General features: G+C 46.3%; 1 protein-coding gene across 2 annotated transcripts in view; it reads left to right on the forward strand.

Annotated features, from left to right (window-relative positions):
• LOC144772249 (uncharacterized) overlaps window positions 1-19,359 on the forward strand; it is a 214,218-nt gene that overhangs the window by 159,462 nt on the left and 35,397 nt on the right. For both annotated transcript variants that reach the window (XM_078656465.1, XM_078656466.1), the window contains 2 exons: window positions 1,598-1,708; window positions 9,808-9,903. In XM_078656465.1, coding sequence (XP_078512591.1) covers window positions 1,598-1,708; window positions 9,808-9,903 — 207 coding nt within the window. The remainder of the gene's footprint in view (window positions 1-1,597; window positions 1,709-9,807; window positions 9,904-19,359) is intronic.

Here is a 19,359-nt window from a genome sequence, read left to right on the forward strand (position 1 = left end):
ATGGCCTTCTTAAGACTTTTTTTAATGTGTCTATTCATTCCTTTTTTGTAATCTGCTGCTTTAATCCAAAGGGGAACAAAGCATTTTACGAAGAAACCCAAAAACATGGATATTGCACGTTTACAATATAAACTTCCTGTTTTGTTCTTTTAACACCTATATTGATTGTTTGGGATATGGCCGTTGGTGGGCAGCACTGTCTCCTGTAGTGCAGCAAACAAAGGTTCCTGGCAACAGAAGACTCTGAATCAACCGCCTCATCTAGGAAGGGAAAAGTCAAATAACAGGGATAGCAATTATCTTGGAAAGTTAAATAACTTGTTTTGTAACACTTTTTTCCTAACCTCATTCCATTACAAATGCTTCTGAGTTTTAACTACGCTTACTTTGGGAATGAATAGCTGCCATTGACATGCTAGCTTCTTGAGTGTTTTATCTCCCTCTGTTCCTTGTGAAGAGCTCACTGCATACCAGCGTCTGATAACCTTCTGTGAGACAAATGAGAGGGTCACTACATAATCACTTGTACTTGGTAGTTCCTAAACAACTGTGGAGAGTGTTGGTAACGTCACCCTTGACTTTAATAGATACTGCCACGTTATAATGTTCCTTATCCTGTTATGGTCAGACTGATGTTAATAGTGTTTTATATTACTCTTCCTTTTGATGGCAGACAGTGTTATACAGCTCTTTAGCTAATTTCATTCATTCCATCTCCCATTGACTCTTGGATAGAATTACACAATATCAAGCCTCTTTCACTCTCTCTTTTTACCCTCTCTCTCTCATACAAAGGGACATAAATACACTAGGCCAGTGTTTCCCTAACTGTGGGACGGTTGCGAGCCAATTTGTAGTGGGTCCTGAAAGTCCAAGCAATAACTAAAGATGCCATTAAACTCTGTATTTAACTTGTCACACTTACTGAGCTTCAAAGCAAGGGGCCAAATGTCCGACTATATCTTCTGACATATTGCTGCTTATTTTCTGAATACGGTGATTGTTGTTTACAAACTCCTCTGACTTTCCAGTCAAAGTAATAAAAGTAACATGAATTATGTGACAATCTTGCGAGTGTGAACAGAAAGTATAGGTTTTTCTTTTTTTTGTATCACACCACAAAATGTAAACACTTGTAAATGACCTGTACACATTAAGCAGTTGGGAAAGCAAAAATGAAGCACATTCTTTGTTCTTCTAAAGTGTGATGGAAGCACGTTTTTATTACAATCAAAACAAATCAAAACACTTTATTTGGTGATGCACAAATGATAACTATTCACTGAAACCGAATTTCCTCACACCACCATTTGTTTTCAGTATAGTTTTATCAGTATAAATGTGTGTTTATGCAAATTTAGTGGCCATTTCAATAGAAAATGTTCTGTCTGTAAATAAGAGTGCTTTGCCACCCGATGCTTTAATTACATTTAAAAATCTTCCACATTATGGCCATTATGCTAGGTGGATCGCAATAGTTAATTCTTCTTAAAAGTGGGTCGTAGTTTTAAAATGTTTGGGAAGCACCGCACTAGACTGATCATATTTTTTCTCTTTGTCATTTTATTCAGAAATAATTGTTGATGGCTTTTTACAGGAATGGCAGATTTCGCATCTCTTATTTCATCAAACATGAAGGAGGAAGCAGAAGCTTGTCTTGCAGCCCATTGGAGCTCTGAGGTGAAAGGAAACATTGACAATCTTAGTGGTGAGTAAAGCGCGCCTGCCTTAAAAAGCCAAGTACGTCCTTCAAGCTTACATTTCAATGGTATTTATTGGCCAGAGATGTAAAGGATTTGTGGAATGTTAGAGGCGATGACCATGCTACGAGAGTGATGCTTGACCTGCTTCCTGTGTTTGTTTCTTTCATGCTATCCTTCCCTTTTTTCCCTTTCTTCTTCCGTCCCATCCCTAAATTCCCCATTGTTCGAACGATTGCTTTCCCTTTCCCTGTGAGATTAGGAACTTTAAAAGGTTTGCTTTTTGCCATAAGATTTTAGATGAGGAAGCTTCTGTTATAATAGCTATTGTGTTCTTAACTCAATAAAGAGATGTTAAAAAAAGGATATTATGGCTTTTCTGCTAATTTATAATGACAATATCACTATGCCAGGTAACAGAGGTTAACAAACCACAGCTTAATCTGTGATTTTGCTTGTTTCATTTCCCCGTTTCCCCTCTGTTTTTTACTCCTTTAGTGGATTGTTGGTGAGAACTGGATGAGGCATATATCTGAAAGTATTTTCATTTCTCAATACTCTTTCTTTGTACACTGTTTCCCACTTCACTCTCCACCAGGAGCCTCCTGGGTGGTTGACTGTTCCCTTCTTCCCGCTCATTTAGCCACGTTGGACTGCTGGCCATTTAAGGGGTGCATGCACGGGCGTATCTATGGTGGTAGCGTGGCAACACCAACCTGTCGAAGCCCTGCTGGGACCAAGGCCAGAATTGTTTCAGGTCACTCTCTTCATTCCGATGCATATATATAGAGGAAATACATGGATCAATTACTGGGAGACAAAACCACCATTGAACCAAAGCAGCACAACTGCACCTGTTACCCTTTATTGCACACATGGTGAAGGAAAAGGGAGGCTCCAAGTGAAAACAACGGGTGTCTTTATTCATGCCTATCTTATTAGGTGGTGAATGGCTTACTTGTAAGCTCTTACTCTCAGCTTTATTCTATCTACTATGGTGATTTAACACCACACTAGACCAAACTGGGCCTTCATGTATTCCTTTGTGGAGATTTTCCAGCTAAAATCTCGTATCAATGGTGACTTTTATCTGCTTACTTATGACCTCAGGGTAACTACAATTAAAGATTAATTAATAATTATTTTCTGCAAAATGAACCAATAGATACAAATGACACCGCAATTGATGTACATATGATTTAATCAATAATAGGTCTCTATCTCCCATTGTTGATCAGATCACCTGGTGATTCTGTTTGACGTGTACCTTCATCTTTGGATTCTGCTTTAGATTACAGTTGTTTCTCTTCCTGATAGATCAACTGCCTCCTCCAAAAAGACGAATCCCTCAAATCACACCCTGTGATTCCTCTTTCTTCAGTTGGATGTCTTTATCAATCAATCAATCAATCAATCAGAGTACTTGTAAAGCGCACTACTCACCCGTGAGGGTCTCAAGGCGCTGAGGGGAGGGGGCGCCGCTACTGCTCAAAGAGCCAGGTCTTGAGGAGTCTTCTGAAGGCGAGTAGGTCTTGGGTCTGCCGTAGGTGAGTAGGGAGGGTGTTCCAGGTCTTGGCGGCCAGGTAGGAGCAGGATCTGCCTCTGGAGTCCGTTCGTTGGATACAGGGGACAGCGGCGAGGCGGAGCTGGCGGGTGTAGAAGCTGAGTCTGCTGTTAAGGTAGGCTGGCCCGGCGTTGTGGAGTGCTTTGTGTGCGTGGGTGAGGAGCTTGAAGGTGATCCTCTTGTTGACGGGGGCCAGTGTAGGTCTCTCAGGTAGGGGGTGGTGTGGCTGCGGCGGGGGACATTGACGATCAGTCGGGAGCAAAGCCAATAGACCTTAATCAACCCCTTTGTTTTTCTGATATGCTGGTAAATTTAAAAAATGAATTAAAAGCTGCAGAATGTTTCTGTTCTTTCATTGCTCGCACTTCAAATTCCAGTCTTACAATGTATTCTGCTAACAACAGTCAAAGAGAGATATTTAAAACGTTCAATGCGTATGATTTCCATCCTTCAAATAAACCCATCATTCCCTGTTCTCAGAGCCTTTGTTAGGATCTTGACAGCACCTTTATTTCAAGGTTCAATAGTGTTAGGAAAGTTATTTGTGATGGAACCCATGTCTCTCTGGCTGTTACCCCTTCTCCTCCCCCCACTCCAAAATGTCACACTTTTTTACCAATGAACCGCGGTGCTCATATGACTGCTATTTCCTGCCATTGAATCCATTTCACAAATTTACTGCATGCTTGATATGGAAGCAGGATACAGCAGTTTGTTGCTCCATTTTGTACAACAGTAAATCATTTACATTACAGGGTGGTTGATTCCTCTCTTATCTCTTTTTTTTATTTGATCTGTTTTTTTAACATGGTCTGAACCCACAACATTTGATGATTCGTAATATTTTTTTTTTTTATCATGTCCTCTTTATCACTGAACTGTCCGTGGTCTCAGCTTTCGAGTTCCGAGTTCTATGCCTGTAAAATGTGTCTAACCTGAATGATACCATTTCACCATTTCAACCTAAGGCTTGAGAGTAGGAGCTCGTTTTTTCTTTTTACCATTGTAAACTTTCACATTGATTCTCAGTCACATTATATGAAAGGTGATCTCCTTAGAAGTGTTACAGAAATATCGAAAGCAGCAGTGAAGGGAAATTTCAAATTCATTTTACAACACTCAGTTATTTTTTTGCAGCTTCTTTGCTGCTTTTGACCCAGTCAGCTCCAAAACAAAGACCCATACCAGGCTGTCCTTCCCTCCAAACCTTGCACCACCATGCAACCCCTGAGTGGTTGTCCAGCCCCCACTCTGTTCCCCCACATTCAAAAATAAATGCAGAAAAAGCCAGCTAGGAAGTTCCCCCAACTCTACCCTCTCACTTCCTGAGTGGCCGCTCCATATATCTGTCTGAGCTCGAGACATGATGGGTGGACGGGGCTCGCCGTCCCAGACTGGATTCCACAAGATGCTTGCAAGAGCCTAGAAGGATGCAGGCTGACCAGATGCTTCTCATGGTCAATATGTCAGTGGGGAAAAATAAAAAATGGTGTAAGAATGGGTCCCTACTAAAATCACTACTTACTTCTGCAACAATGGCACGAAAAAAGAATATGGAAGGGCTGTAGAATAAAGACAAATGTGTTTTACTTTAGTGTGTGAGAAAATGTAGAGGGCAGAGAACCCTCACAGTAACTGTACACCTGCTGTCAGTCACTGAATACACTTTCTACGTTTTAAAATATCTATTGGCTTTTTCAATTTTTTTTTACATGTTGAGCTACTGTGGAACATGGCTTAAAGTAAATCAAAAACACCATGACGTGGTCAAAGCTGGCCACCATGTAAAAAAACATTTACAAAGACAATAGATTTTGTATAGGTGGAACCTATTGGCTTTGCCAGTGTTTGTTGTGTTTTGGTGTAAATCCATCCAGTAGTTTTTGAGCAATTAATGCTCTAAAAACTTTGCATATCTGGGGCTGTAGATCCTCTGCGGATCCCGACAAATCTCAAGCTGAGAGCTAATTGTCTGCCACCTCCTCAACCAGGAAGTGGTGGCACCCATCTTAGGACGTGGAACTCAGTCAAGTGTCCTAAAAAACATTTTTTTTTAAACATAAGGGGGCAGGGTATTGGTACCCTGACCCCCTAGGTCTGGTGGTGGGGTCTCAGAAGGACCCAGACTGTGGCCAGAAACGTGTTTTTTTTACTTTGCTGCAAATTTGCGGCGAGCTCATGTAAAAAAAAAAAACACCACCAAGAATGGGCTCCCGCTCTTATGTTTTTTGAAAAGCCATGGGCTGGGACCAGGGCCTGGGAACCAAATATACTATGTATATATATTCCCTGAAAAAAACAGCAGTTAAAGTAATGTTACAGTTAGGTGAAATGTTCAGTAACAACGAAACGTTTTAAAAACTAAAAACTACTGAAATTCACCAGTTATAGGTATCTCAAGTAACTATAACTCTTGCCCTAAGTTAATTACAACATGCCTTCGCCATGCACTACTAATTACCCCACATATTACATCACTCATGACACTGCTTGAAGAGGGCGATACAAAAGGGGATGATGGACGGAGCGTTTGGAAAATTCAAACACTCACCCCCAGTCAACTGATCTGGGTTTAATCCATCACCATTCTTTAGTTCACTCAGCCACCCCAGTTCAGACATGGCTATATGCAAATCAGTCTGACCCTGTGCCTTATGGGAACAGCCCAGCCCGAACTGCCAAGCCATGTCTTCCCTGGACCGGAAACAAGCATCCTGGGACCGGTTGACTTTTGACTGGGTGTGAGTGTTTGATTGGTTCAGATGCTCCGTCCATCACCACCCCCTTTTGTACCGCTTTTGGCCGCCATAAGTGTGGCAGGGTATGCTCAGACGTGAGTCCCTTGCTCACTTTGCCACTGGATTCAAGCAAGCCGGGCTGAAGACTGCTGGAATGCAGAAACCGGTCCTCGGAAGCTTGTTTCCGGTCCAGGGAAGGCATGGCTTGGCAGTTTGGGCTGGACTGTTCCCATGAGGCACAGGGTCAGACTGATTTGCATATAGTCATGTCTGAACTGGGGTGGTAGAGTGGGCTAAAGAACGGTGATGGATCAAACCCAGATCTTTTGACTGGGTGTGAGTGTTTGATTGGTTCAGATGCTCCGTCCATCACCACCCCCTTTTGTACCGCTTTTGGCCGCCATAAGTGTGGCAGGGTATGCTCAGACGTGAGTCCCTTGCTCACTTTGCCACTGGATTCAAGCAAGCCGGGCTGAAGACGGCTGGAATGCCAGAAACTGGTCCTCGGAAGCTTGTTTCCGGTCCAGGGAAGGCATGGCTTGGCAGTTCGGGCTGGACTGTTCCCATGAGGCACAGGGTCAGACTGATTTGCATATAGTCATGTCTGAACTGGGGTGGCAGAGTGGGCTAAAGAACGGTGATGGATCAAATCCAGATCTTTTGACTGGGTGTGAGTGTTTGATTGGTTCAGATGCTCCGTCCATCACCACCCCCTTTTGTACCGCTTTTGGCCGCCATAAGTGTGGCAGGGTATGCTCAGACGTGAGTCCCTTGCTCACTTTGCCACTGGATTCAAGCAAGCCGTGCTGAAGACGGCTGGAATGCCAGAAACCGGTCCTCGGAAGCTTGTTTCCGGTCCAGGGAAGGCATGGCTTGGCAGTTCGGGCTGGACTGTTCCCATGAGGCACAGGGTCAGACTGATTTGCATATAGTCATGTCTGAACTGGGTGGCAGAGTGGGGTAAAGAACGGTGATGGATCAAACCCAGATCTTTTGACTGGGTGTGAGTGTTTGATTGGTTCAGATGCTCCGTCCATCACCACCCCCTTTTGTACTGCTTGAAGAGGGTCAGGAAGCAAACTAAAAGCATTTCACATAATTAGGAGAAAACAAAAGAAATATCTGGTTGCTTGAGTACAGACCTGGGCTACTCTAGCTTCTGGCCCCAACTGCGGAGCCAGAAGCTTATCTTTGTTGGCTAGTGAAATCTGGGCCTTATTTAAAAACACGATAGGTGGCTGGGGAGAGAGGGCGCACACACTTAAATATCAACAGAGCCTAGGCCTTAGTCACCTTAGCCTGGGGAGTTAGTCGCCCAAGTGTCTGCAGTCGCTTTTACATGTCTATTGCTACTGAAACTCACCCACAAATGCAGCTGCTGTGTGATGGTGGATTGGGTCTATACTTCATTAAAATAACATCCTTTATATAGGAATCTAGATTTGTTTTTTTATTATTGTTTTTTGATTGACTTTTAAAATCATACATCATTAAACAATGTTGCTGCCTCGGCCACAATTAGTATCTATCAACACAGCATAGTGCAAGTAATGTTCCTCTCTAAGTCCTCATACATATCCCACCCACCAATATTTTATGCATTGAAACAAACATTGTGAATCCAGACACCAAGAGACGATTTAAACAATACACAAAGGCGTACTTATCGAAGAGCAATGGGCCATTGCCTTAGGCGCGTCCGCTGCGCGTCGCCCAGCACATCGGTAATAAAGGGTAGAAGCGGGATGACAACTAGACCGCTCCCCCCTTCCGCCAGAAGTGTGAAAAAGGCAGAGCAAGTGACAGAAAGAAACTCCCTCCACATCAAACGAGCGAAGCTCTGGGTGGAACGGGGAGTATGAGGCAGATGCAAGTAATTAAATGGGAAGGTGAAGTTTAAAAACAAAACACAGTGCAGGCACCTAAATCGTACCCCCTGCAATTACTATGCTAGCGCTAGTAGGTCTGAGGCAAAGCAGCGCGGCACATAGATCGTACCCTGTAGCGTGTGGACCGCTGCTCGAACAAAGCCCTGCGTTATGAAGGGTAGAAGCGGGATGACAACTAGACCGCTCCCCCCTTCCGCCGGAAGTGTGAAAAAGGCAGAGCAAGTGACAGAAATAAAACTCCCTCCACATCAAACGAGCGAAGCTCGGGGTGGAACGGGGAGTATGAGGCAGATGCAAGTAATTAAAATGGGAAGGTGAAGTTTAAAAACAAAACACAATGCAGGCACCTAAATCGTACCCCCTGCAATTACTATGCTAGCGCTAGTAGGTCTGAGGCAAAGCAGCGGCGCACATAGATCGTACCCTGTAGCGTGTGGACCGCTGCTCGATCAAAGCCCTGCGTTATGAAGGGTAGAAGCGGGATGACAACTAGACCGCTGCCCCCTTCCGCCGGAAGTGTGAAAAAGGCAGAGCAAGTGACAGAAAGAAACTCCCTCCACATCAAACGAGCGAAGCTCGGGGGGGAACGGGGAGTATGTGTGGAATTTTAGTTCGTGTACTGAACATCATCTACGCCATCTTGCAGACTCACGTATGAACATACACGACGGCCATTTTAGGTACCATGGTCTCCCTGTTCACGATCACCCGTCAGCACACATCCCTGAACCTTGCGAGCCTCCCCCACGCACCCTGGCTGTCCCCGCTCTCACATGCACAAGTCATGAGCCCTCCCCTCCCGTATGACTCTGTCTCTGGGAATCACACCCCGCGCCTGACCAACACCTCCTTTCCGTCCATGAATACCCCTCCTTTGATGACCCCTTCCTCTGAGCCCGATTGCCTGTACGAACCGCTGGTCATCCCTTAGCCTGAAGATACAGTTTATTGCCCACTACTGTATGCACTCGCCTCTCTTGACAGGAGCCACTATTGATCATGACCTCCCCGCCCCTGAGATCCGATCAGGCGCACACATTCCAAAGGAATCGGCAGAACACTCAGCTGCGTGATAGCCCCCTCCCATTGTATGAGGGGAAAGGGCCTCTACTGTTGTCATGTGTGGGAATGGGCCGGAACTGGGGGGGTGCCGGGGATGTCATCCTCATACTTCACAATGTCTTTGTTGTAATAAAGAACGTTCACATGTCTTAAACCAGCGTATAAAAGACCAGGTCTCAGAGAGGCTGGGAGAGCACCTCGAGACGATACCTTGTTGTCCGATCTGATGTGTTCTACTCCGTCGGAATAAAACTTGTTTCCTGTCTTCCTGTCTCCAGCGCCTGCCTCTTTATTGGATAACTTCGTATGGTATTAGAGGCGTCTAACGCCGGGCAAATTTAACTTAGGAAACATCAACTAAATAGCCTGACCATTTTGAATTGATCTTTATCATATGAGGCAGATGCAAGTAATTAAAATGGGAAGGTGAAGTTTAAAAACAAAACACAGTGCAGGCACCTAAATCGTACTCCCTGCAATTACTATGCTAGCGCTAGTAGGTCTGAGGCAAAGCAACGCGGCACATAGATCGTACCCTGTAGCGTGTGGGTCTGCAGCTAATGTGTAAAGTGAAATGAACAAGGTTAGTAGTAAATGAATGAACTCCATAATTCCTTTGTGTCCAGTAACTCACACCTTGCAGTGGGGCCCAATCTGTGTTGCAATGTCTCCTGTACAGTAGGTGATAAAATGAGAAATTACACAATGAAGCAAGTCTGCCTTCCAGATGATGCTAGTTTGCCTAATTTGCAGGCAAACATTGCATACAAATTGTCATTCCATGTTACAGTCATATGTGGTGGGGCCCTGCAGAGATTTCAAAGCATTTGCCCATTTGTCTGTCTTCCCTCTAGGTGGTCAGCTTGCTTCTTCCGGGGTGACACAGAGCCTTATAGATGACAACAGCACAATGTTCGACCAGGAGATGGAGGTTAAAGTAGGAAGCGAGGGTGAGTAAGGTGTGTCGGTCATTGGCTACGGGGCGGAGTGCAGGAAACACAGATGAGTTTGTCTGCCTGAATGCTGAAGACATTTGTTTTTAATTATTACCGAACATAATTTTGAAATAACATTAGATATGCATTAGGAACTGTTGAGCACAATGTATTTAAGATCAGACTGTGACACAACAATAACAGTAAGTTTTAAAAGAGAGACCAATTGTAGCCACCTTGTTCACCATGCTCCTTTTAGGGTCACACTCTTATCCTACCTCAGGTGTCTATCAAACTGACTTGATTTCCAGCCCTCACTGGGTCCACCTCTTCCCTACCTTGCCTTCCCAACTTCCCCCCACATATGGAAAATCTTGTTGGAGGTCTAGATAACAGGAATACTAGTCTAGAGCATCGCCTCTTAACCAATGTGTGATCTGTCCAAGTGCTTGAGTCCCTCACGGGTGAGTAGCGCGCTTTATAAACCACTGATTGATCGATTGCTTGAGTCAAAAGATGGCTGCTATATTACCTGCACCATCTCCGGCACGGGGATAGCGGGGATGGGTTTGTTGTCACAGCCTGCTCCTCAACTAACCACAATTGAGGTTAGGGTTGAACCTAGCAGACTCAATAAAATACTCATAATGCCGGCCTTAAGGAAGTCCACATTGGCCCGATTGGATATGGCTAGCTTCAAAGCAGACTCAAATGTCTTATAGCAGGTCACATTACTAGATAGACACTCATGCCTCAGCCGATCTGTCAACAATGTGTTGGGCCACGTCCAGGCAAGGTTTGGACCTGAAGTTTGTATTGAATAATATGATGTCTATAATAGATGATCATTGGTAAGTGTAGAATCGAGGCAATGCTATCTCTAAGATATTATTAGACAGCTCAACTATAGTTGGCATAGATCCACAAATAATCCTATTAAAATGTCTGACCAGCCTGAAAACTAAAGTCTCGCAAGGGGCTCAATTGTTTCTGAGTGACTGGGCCTCAGCAGTTCATTTTCTGCCATTAACATTTGGCATTTTTGCATCTTCGTGGCCTAGTGGTGTCCAGTGACATTGATAGCACTAAACCGACCTGAAGACACAACTGAGAGCTTCAAAGCCTAATGATGGTCAAAGGCATGGAGGTGTAAAAACCTGAGTCGGGTCGGGGACAATCGATGTTTGCCCGGCGGTATCGCCTCTGTGACCCTCTAGTTATTAAATCAAATGAAGAGGCAGGCGCTGGAGACTGGAAAGCAGGAAACAAGGATTTTATTCTCTCCGGAGGAGAACACAACGAAACGGACAGAAGGTATCGTTCTGAGGTGCTCTAACTGCATCCCTGAGGCCTGGCCTCTTATACACACATTTATGACTTTATTGTAGATTACACATTCATGTTAAAGCTTTGATGTATGGAAAAGACATTCCCGGAACTTCCCTTTGGGCCCGTTCCCACACACATTTACAGTAGAAGTCCCCACCCTAGTCACAACAGGTGATGAGTATCGCGCAGCTGGATATTCCGCCGATTCACGGAATGTGGGGGGTTTGATCGGATCTCATGGAGTGGGGGCTTTGATCAATCCGGGGATCCTTTGCTGGGGGAAGCTTTCTATTGTACGGGGAGGGGCAAGGAATGGTATCGGCAGAGCTGGGTGTCGGCCTGGGAACGGGGAAGACAAAACGGGCACACGGGGAAAAGGGGGTTTGCATCTAAGGGCCGGAGATCATGAAAGGGAAGCAGGGAGGTGTCGCGCTGGGAACAGGATGAGGGCCTGGGGCAGAGCAGCGCCGAAGAGGGGTTTATGACTCAAGGCAGGTGCAAGCAGGGGGGGTTGGTCAGCGTGCGGGCTTAGCGAAGGCGAAGGGCTATGTCAGGGGCCAGCGGCATGCAAAAAGGGTTCGTTCTGATCGGGGCATCTTAAAATGGCGGGTGCGCACGACAAAAAGTGTGGCATCAGGGGAAGAGGCAAGATGGCGCAGATAATGTTCACCAAACCGTACTAATTTTCAACAGTCCTCCCTTTTAACATATTCAAGACATCTTGCTGGTTCATTTTCTATTCGGTTCTACTGTGGTGGGCATGAGAAAGAAAACGGTAGGAACCCTAGATGAAAAAGAGTTGTAAACAATACATTTTGTGATTTCTAGTTTTTAGGAGGTGGACCTATTTGATAAACTTTGATAAACTTGTTCAGCAGGAAAGTCATAGAAATGCAATACAAAAACGATTCTGTAGCGAAAGCAGCAAGTACATTTCATAACGTGGACTGGTAGTTTATTACATATATCAGATTCGGATTGGAGCATGATCAATACAATGGCGGCCAGGAGAGAAATGAGGCGCAGCAGAAACGGTGATTGAGGATGTCAAAATGTTCGTAGTTAACGAGTTCTCAGTATTCTTTGTTGTCTTTCGTTGGCGCTGTTGAGCACCGGCGGTGGAGCTACAAGTCCGGCTCTGTTCTAAGTTCTGCGTTGCAGGGCACGACCCTTTCCTCGCGTTTCTGGTCGGAAAGGTCCTTTTCGCCCTGTGTCCTTTGAGGTGATTGTCAGAAAGTTCAGATGGAAGAAGAGCGTACAAAACAGTCCATAGGGTAGATCAGAGGAAAAAGGGGGATGGAGCAAGGCCAAATTAGGAACAAACTAGAGGAACGAGAGACTTCAAATAGGCGGGCGTGTGACCGAATTCAGAGAGCGGGGACTTGTCGACGAGCACTGGACATCGAGCAGGGGCATCAGGTCGACCCTTTCTTCTCATGTTGTCGAAAACAGTGCCTCGTCCTGCAGCTCTTTTCTGTCGTGGTCTCGCCTTGGCTGATGTCGCAGGTGTTCCTTAGTCTGCAGTCAGGCCTCGTGCTCCCACATCCGGTCCTTCTCTCCTCCAACAGCCGTACCCTTAAACAAGTTTGAAAAGACAGTCTTTAGAGAATTTGCAGATGAAGATAAAAAGTCTATTTCTCTCCCAGCTCCAGGCAAAGAATGAAAATGTCCGTTATATTTAATGTTATGAATGACCGGTGACGGGCCTGTTGGATTTACTATGACTTTCCTTTACAATTATTTATTACAGTCACGACAGTTCATCTGATGGCGACCCACCTTCGTGAGACGAACCTGGCAAAGATATGCCGATCTCTAGAGTTTTACATTTACAAAGGGTACTGTGAGTCGTCAACATGGTACTACGCAGGTATTTTGCTGAGAGACGAACATGGCTAAACATTTATTTTGCTGAGAGACGAACATGGTTAAACATTTCCTTTCCATCGGTGCATCCTGCTTTTCAACTACTACGGGGTTCATTTCGATGCTTTCTTTACCTTGGACTAGTCTGTTAACCTTGTAAAACATCATTCTGGGTCCTACGTACTTAATTAGGAAGGACAGGGGTTTTATGGGAAACAACCAGGGACATAGGAAACTTGTGGCAAGGGCATAGATCGACCCATTTCTCACAACTGGAAATGAGGGGTAGTTTCATAATTCCAGTTTTTTGGGCGGCTGATACAGGGGAGGTAACAGGGGTGATCATTTTTCTGGTTTGGGTATTTCGACGATTCGGGGCGGGGAGGGTCGCGTATTCTGAGGTCCTTGTTTTATACCATATGAGCCGTTGACATGTAGTTCCCTTATTTCGGGCCAGATTAGGGAACCTCTGTCGTCTTACCTGTCCTTTCCCTTTACGGCCCAACCTCGGTTCATTGACTTCTAGCGGAAAAGGAGAGGTAATGACGCGGTCTCAGGGTGATTGTATTAGAGACAAGTTTTTGTGCAAATACTGACGGTATTTGAAGCCAATTAGGTGGTGTGCTAGGGGCGGCAATCTGCCAATTTCGGGGCTAATCACTCGGAAGAGTGGGAGTGAAAAAAATAGAGGGAGAGAGAGAGGGAGAGAGAGAGAGAGAGAGAGAGAGAGAGAGAGAGAGAGGGAGAGAGAGAGAGAGAGAGCGCAACGGCAGGCTAAATAGTACACGTGCAACAGAGAGGGTGGCAGTGTGTTCAAGAAAGGCTATTTAGTGCATTACACAGCAAAGGGCATTCACGGGTCTGCGTTAGAATTTTGTAATCATGCAGTTTGAGCATTAGACAGGGTAGAGGGGATGTGCCTTGAGAAAAAAGGAAAGAAGAAAGGAGGTACCATTTCGTCACACTTTCTCGCATTCTCGGTCCTTCGACCAGTTGGGTCAACGTCTCAGTCACACACACACACACATTCCATCATAGTTTCGCATCATACGTGACATGGGTTCATTCGTCCGGTCAGGTTTAAGGGTGATCACTTTTTATCAGGTTGTGCTAATTTTACGGGTTTGTTCGATACGTGAGTAGGTTGCAGGCGTGCTTAGACACCACCTTGCGGCGCTAGTTCGCTTCGTGTATTAGACATGGCAAGGCTTCAGATCTTCGCCACACCTCGGCTGTGATTTCTGATGTAACCTGCAGAGGGAGGAAAAAAGGGGGGGGGTGGGGGAGATAGCATTCGCGCACATTCAAATACATGGATTCATAAGTCCTTTACTTACCTCTTACTCGTCTTTCCTCCTCGGGGCAGGGTCCCCGGGGATATGGTTTCTGGAGTCGGGGGGGTAGTGTATTCATATAGGTCGTGTGCGGGGAAACGTAAAAAGGAAACCAGAGGTGCCTAGTGCGAGGTATCTAGTCAAAGGATGTATCTCACTGTCGGGATCCTAAAATCTCTTTCAACGCTGTGGCGTTCTAAGGTTCTTCGGTTCTTGGGTCAGTTCCGTTCCCTGATACTTTGGAACGTTGTACTTTATAACATTTACATTATTTCATTTCACCCTCCTTTTACATTCCCTCATTTACACCGTTCGTTTTACCCATCCTTGGAAGTCGAGGCCTTCCTCTACGCGAGAGTTCATGGGTCAGTCGCGTACTTTGAAGGCGGAGTGTCGTGTTGTCGATCCGATCCGTCCTCCAGGGCTGGGCAACCATCTTCTTTTAACCTTAAAGAGAGAGCAGAGTAGGGTGCACAGAAAAGAACTTTCCCACCGATCCCACATTTTTAAAATAAAACATGCAATACCCGTCCATAGTTTCAAAAACTTTATTTTACAAAATCATTTCAGCATGTGGATTATGAGGGTGCGGTCGTATTTGGCCGGTCGTGGCAATGGCTAAAGTGCGTACAGTGGGGGGTGTCGTTTGCAGCAAAAACATCGGAAAGTTTTACTCATTCATTTGTAAGAAACTAAAACGTCTATTAATTGGCCGGGGGTTCGAGGGCATTTAATTTCATAATTTAGAAGCATAAGCATAATAGTTGTAATCAGATTTCCTATATGCATACCGTACGCGTGCGTCGTAAATGAGGTTTACATCAGTTATAAAAATATAATACATTGTACATTTGAAATCAACATTTGTAACGGGGATCCTTTCATACTGTTCGTCGAGTGAGTTCTCTTTGTCTTTTCTAGCCAAGTGTACAAAGGATCATATAAAATCTCAGAACATCAAGTTTATATTAGTGCGAAGGAACACCACGAGGTGTCCGTAAGTTCCGATTGATACCAGCGCCATTTTGGGCGGGGCCGGCTCAGTCCGGAAGCAGCGTCAGGGGGGGAAAATGTTTCCCATTACTGGCAGTTTGGACCAGAGTCCTTTTCGGCAGTTCTAGAATTCACGCTAACAGAAGGAGTGGCAATGTCATGTTTGTTTCGTTGGCGATCAAGGCAGCCGTCCCTTACCGGAAGCCTGCAAAGGCCGAAGGTTCCGCCGGGGACCTTTGTAGGATCTTCAAGGCTGCGGAGATGCTGTCGGAGACGGGGGCTCGTGCTCCAGGGGGCAAATGTTCGAGTTATATTGCTGGTCAAAGTTACTCTAGTGGCCGGGGCCCGCCTTCCAGCGGACCCAGACGCCATTTTGAGGCCCTGCCGGGGCCACTCCCGTCGAGTTTGCAAGAGTGGGAGAGATCCTTCGGAGTGAAAGGAAGAGGTCCCTGTTTTGTGAAAGCGGGACGTTCAGCTGGGGTGCAGCTGTGATGCCCCCACCTGGGGGGGGGCGAGGGAGACTGGTTCGCATCGTCTCCTTCTCCCGGTGCACTCCATGCCGCTCCTTTTCATCGCCCCGCATGAAGGCCTCTCCACATCCGGTGTTCCCCAAGTCCTGTGCTCGGTGCTGTGGGAGTATGGCCACCATTGCACGTTCGGTGCTGCGCAAGTACTGGGGTGCCACCATTGTGTGTTCGGTGCTGCGCAAGTACTGGGGTGCCACCATTGTGTGTTCGGTGCTGTGGAAGTATTGGCGCCATCGCCTGACCGGGGGTGTTCGGCGTCGGGCCGGGGGCTGGGAAACCTCCTATCGGTGGAGGTGGGAGAGGCTCGTCCGCGTCGCCTCTCCCTCCCAGCCCAACTTGGACAAATCGTTGTGGAGGTACGTGTAGGACATCCCGCCGTCCAGAGCTGCTGCGGCTGTAACGGAGGAGAAAAGGAAGAGGTGCCTCGTTCTTCTCCGGACATGTGGCGGGACCACTTAAGTCTATCCAGGCCCGTTGCGGCTGGCCAAGGAGACATGTGGCGGGACTACCTACAATTGCCCGGGCTGCGGGCTCCTGCCTCTCCTCCGGCTCCCCCATACGTTAAGATTTCCTGACCAAGAGTTGGCGGCCGGGGCCGCCTTATATGGGTTGCCGTTGGTTGGGCGTAGCCGTAACCCTGCCCTATTTTGGAAGGTTCCAGAATGGGGGGGGGCGAATGTTCTGTTTGACTTTCATTTTCTACAGTTTTACCGTTATTATTCCTAGTTTGTTGTGTTAAATTAAAAGTTCAAGTTCATTAATGGTCTACGGATTTTGTTTTACCATTTCTTTCTTTCCAGGTTGCTTTTATGCTAAGTTTCTGCTAACAGAGGTTGAGTAACACGGAAACACGTGTAGAGGGATGACGCAGATTTGTACATTACATACACACAAACTCAGACGGGGGACAGTACAAGTACGACATACAAAGACTCAAGACGAATATAAAAACAGTTATTGGTCATAATTATCTCTTTCTGTCTGTGAATTTGAAACAAGGCTGGGTTCCCGTCTTGTCGTTGCCCGACCTAGGAGAATTTAAGCATGCCGCTTAAATTGTCCTGGCGAAATCTGTGCCATCGGGCATAATCAAACGTGGTGGTTCTGTCTGGTCTGTCTATGTAAGTCGGGTTTTTCTTTGTCTCGCGCTTTTTCTCGTACTGCCGGTCAGTCGTTCCTGTCGGCCCTTTGCCTTTACTCACGCTCAGTAGAGTCGGGCATTGGGCTTTCCAGTGTCCGACATACCTACAAAAAGCGCATTGGTTTGACCCTAAGTCTGGTCGTCCTTTGCATAGTGTCGGGGGATAAGTTGTGGGTAGCGGTGTCCTGGGGTTGTGCTGTCGGTATATTTCTCTACTAGGTTTGTCCTCGTCTTTTCTCTGTCGTTGCATAGCCTCTCTGCGCCACATACCGAGACTGTCGAGCATAATTGGCGTTGTCTTATTATTTCGAAGGGCTATTTCTAGCGTTTCTATTTTATCAAGGTCAAAGGATCCTGTCAGTGGCCACTGTTTGTCTTGACTCTCTTCGGTATACCTGTGCCACAATTTATTATAGGCTATGGTGACTAATCCATAGCTTATGAACATGTCCTTATTAGGGGTGCCTTCTAGCGGAGCTATATGATCCACTTCTAACACCCGGTCCGGGCTAAACAGGCTATTAATCAGTGGGGAGAAGACAGACATGACGGCTCGTAACGAGGGACTAAAAAGTCAGCACTGCCTATCTTATCACTAGGTGCAAAGACTGGACAGAATATTTCTATTCTGCGTTGTTTGCAGGCAGTGAATACCTCATGGAACAAAGATAACAAAAGACCAATAAATAACAATGGGGAGAATGAGTAGGTCCGCAAAAATTTGCGTTACCTACCCTTTTCACTATCTGCAAAAAGGGTGGTCTCTTCCCTGTTTGCAGACAGGGAATCTCCAGGAAACAATAGTTTGCGAACAACAGTTCAGTTTCAAGTGATTATTGAGTGGGGGAGAGAAAATAAGCACGGCTGCTGCCCTACCTATCCTCCACTGTTTGCAAAGAGAGAGCCCGTTGTTTCTCCGTTTGTAGACAGTGTCTCCAAATAAATAAAGAGCAATACTAATATATATTTTTTTTTTTTTTGAACATTCAAACAATCAAGCAATTATTTCGCAACTTGTCGTGGTTACACGACCTTACCCGGACCATGTGGACAGTTTCTTGTCTTCCGAATCCAGCGCCCGATCGTCCTCTTTTTCTCGTATTTCTCACGGCACTCCTAATGGTCCCCAGTCAGGACCGTAGATCACTCGAGAGAGGTCTGTTCGGAACTAGTGAAGTTCGGATGATCGGCTGCCAGACGAGGGTCTATTGGGCAAGAGCTCTCCCGATCGTTGCAGTCGTTCACTCTGTCGTCGGGACCTCTCCCACTGGATCCACGAGTCGCTGATGGGCCCCACGCTTGGGACGCCAATTGTAAAAACCTGAGTCGGGTCGGGGACAATCGATGTTTGCCCGGCGGTATCGCCTCTGTGACCCTCTAGTTATTAAATCAAATGAAGAGGCAGGCGCTGGAGACTGGAAAGCAGGAAACAAGGATTTTATTCTCTCCGGAGGAGAACACAACGAAACGGACAGAAGGTATCGTTCTGAGGTGCTCTAACTGCATCCCTGAGGCCTGGCCTCTTATACACACATTTATGACTTTATTGTAGATTACACATTCATGTTAAAGCTTTGATGTATGGAAAAGACATTCCCGGAACTTCCCTTTGGGCCCGTTCCCACACACATTTACAGTAGAAGTCCCCACCCTAGTCACAACAGGTGATGAGTATCGCGCAGCTGGATATTCCGCCGATTCACGGAATGTGGGGGGTTTGATCGGATCTCATGGAGTGGGGGCTTTGATCAATCCGGGGATCCTTTGCTGGGGGAAGCTTTCTATTGTACGGGGAGGGGCAAGGAATGGTATCGGCAGAGCTGGGTGTCGGCCTGGGAACGGGGAAGACAAAACGGGCACACGGGGAAAAGGGGGTTTGCATCTAAGGGCCGGAGATCATGAAAGGGAAGCAGGGAGGTGTCGCGCTGGGAACAGGATGAGGGCCTGGGGCAGAGCAGCGCCGAAGAGGGGTTTATGACTCAAGGCAGGTGCAAGCAGGGGGGGTTGGTCAGCGTGCGGGCTTAGCGAAGGCGAAGGGCTATGTCAGGGGCCAGCGGCATGCAAAAAGGGTTCGTTCTGATCGGGGCATCTTAAAATGGCGGGTGCGCACGACAAAAAGTGTGGCATCAGGGGAAGAGGCAAGATGGCGCAGATAATGTTCACCAAACCGTACTAATTTTCAACAGGAGGCAGACAACATCTTACTCTTAATTTGCTGGAAGCTGAAAGAGTTATTAGTGTTGGTCCGGCAGCAGATGTTTGACCAACAGACCCTGGTTCA

Source organism: Lissotriton helveticus, chromosome 8 (genome assembly GCF_964261635.1).
Source record: "Lissotriton helveticus chromosome 8, aLisHel1.1, whole genome shotgun sequence".
Taxonomy (NCBI): Eukaryota; Metazoa; Chordata; class Amphibia; order Caudata; family Salamandridae; genus Lissotriton; species Lissotriton helveticus.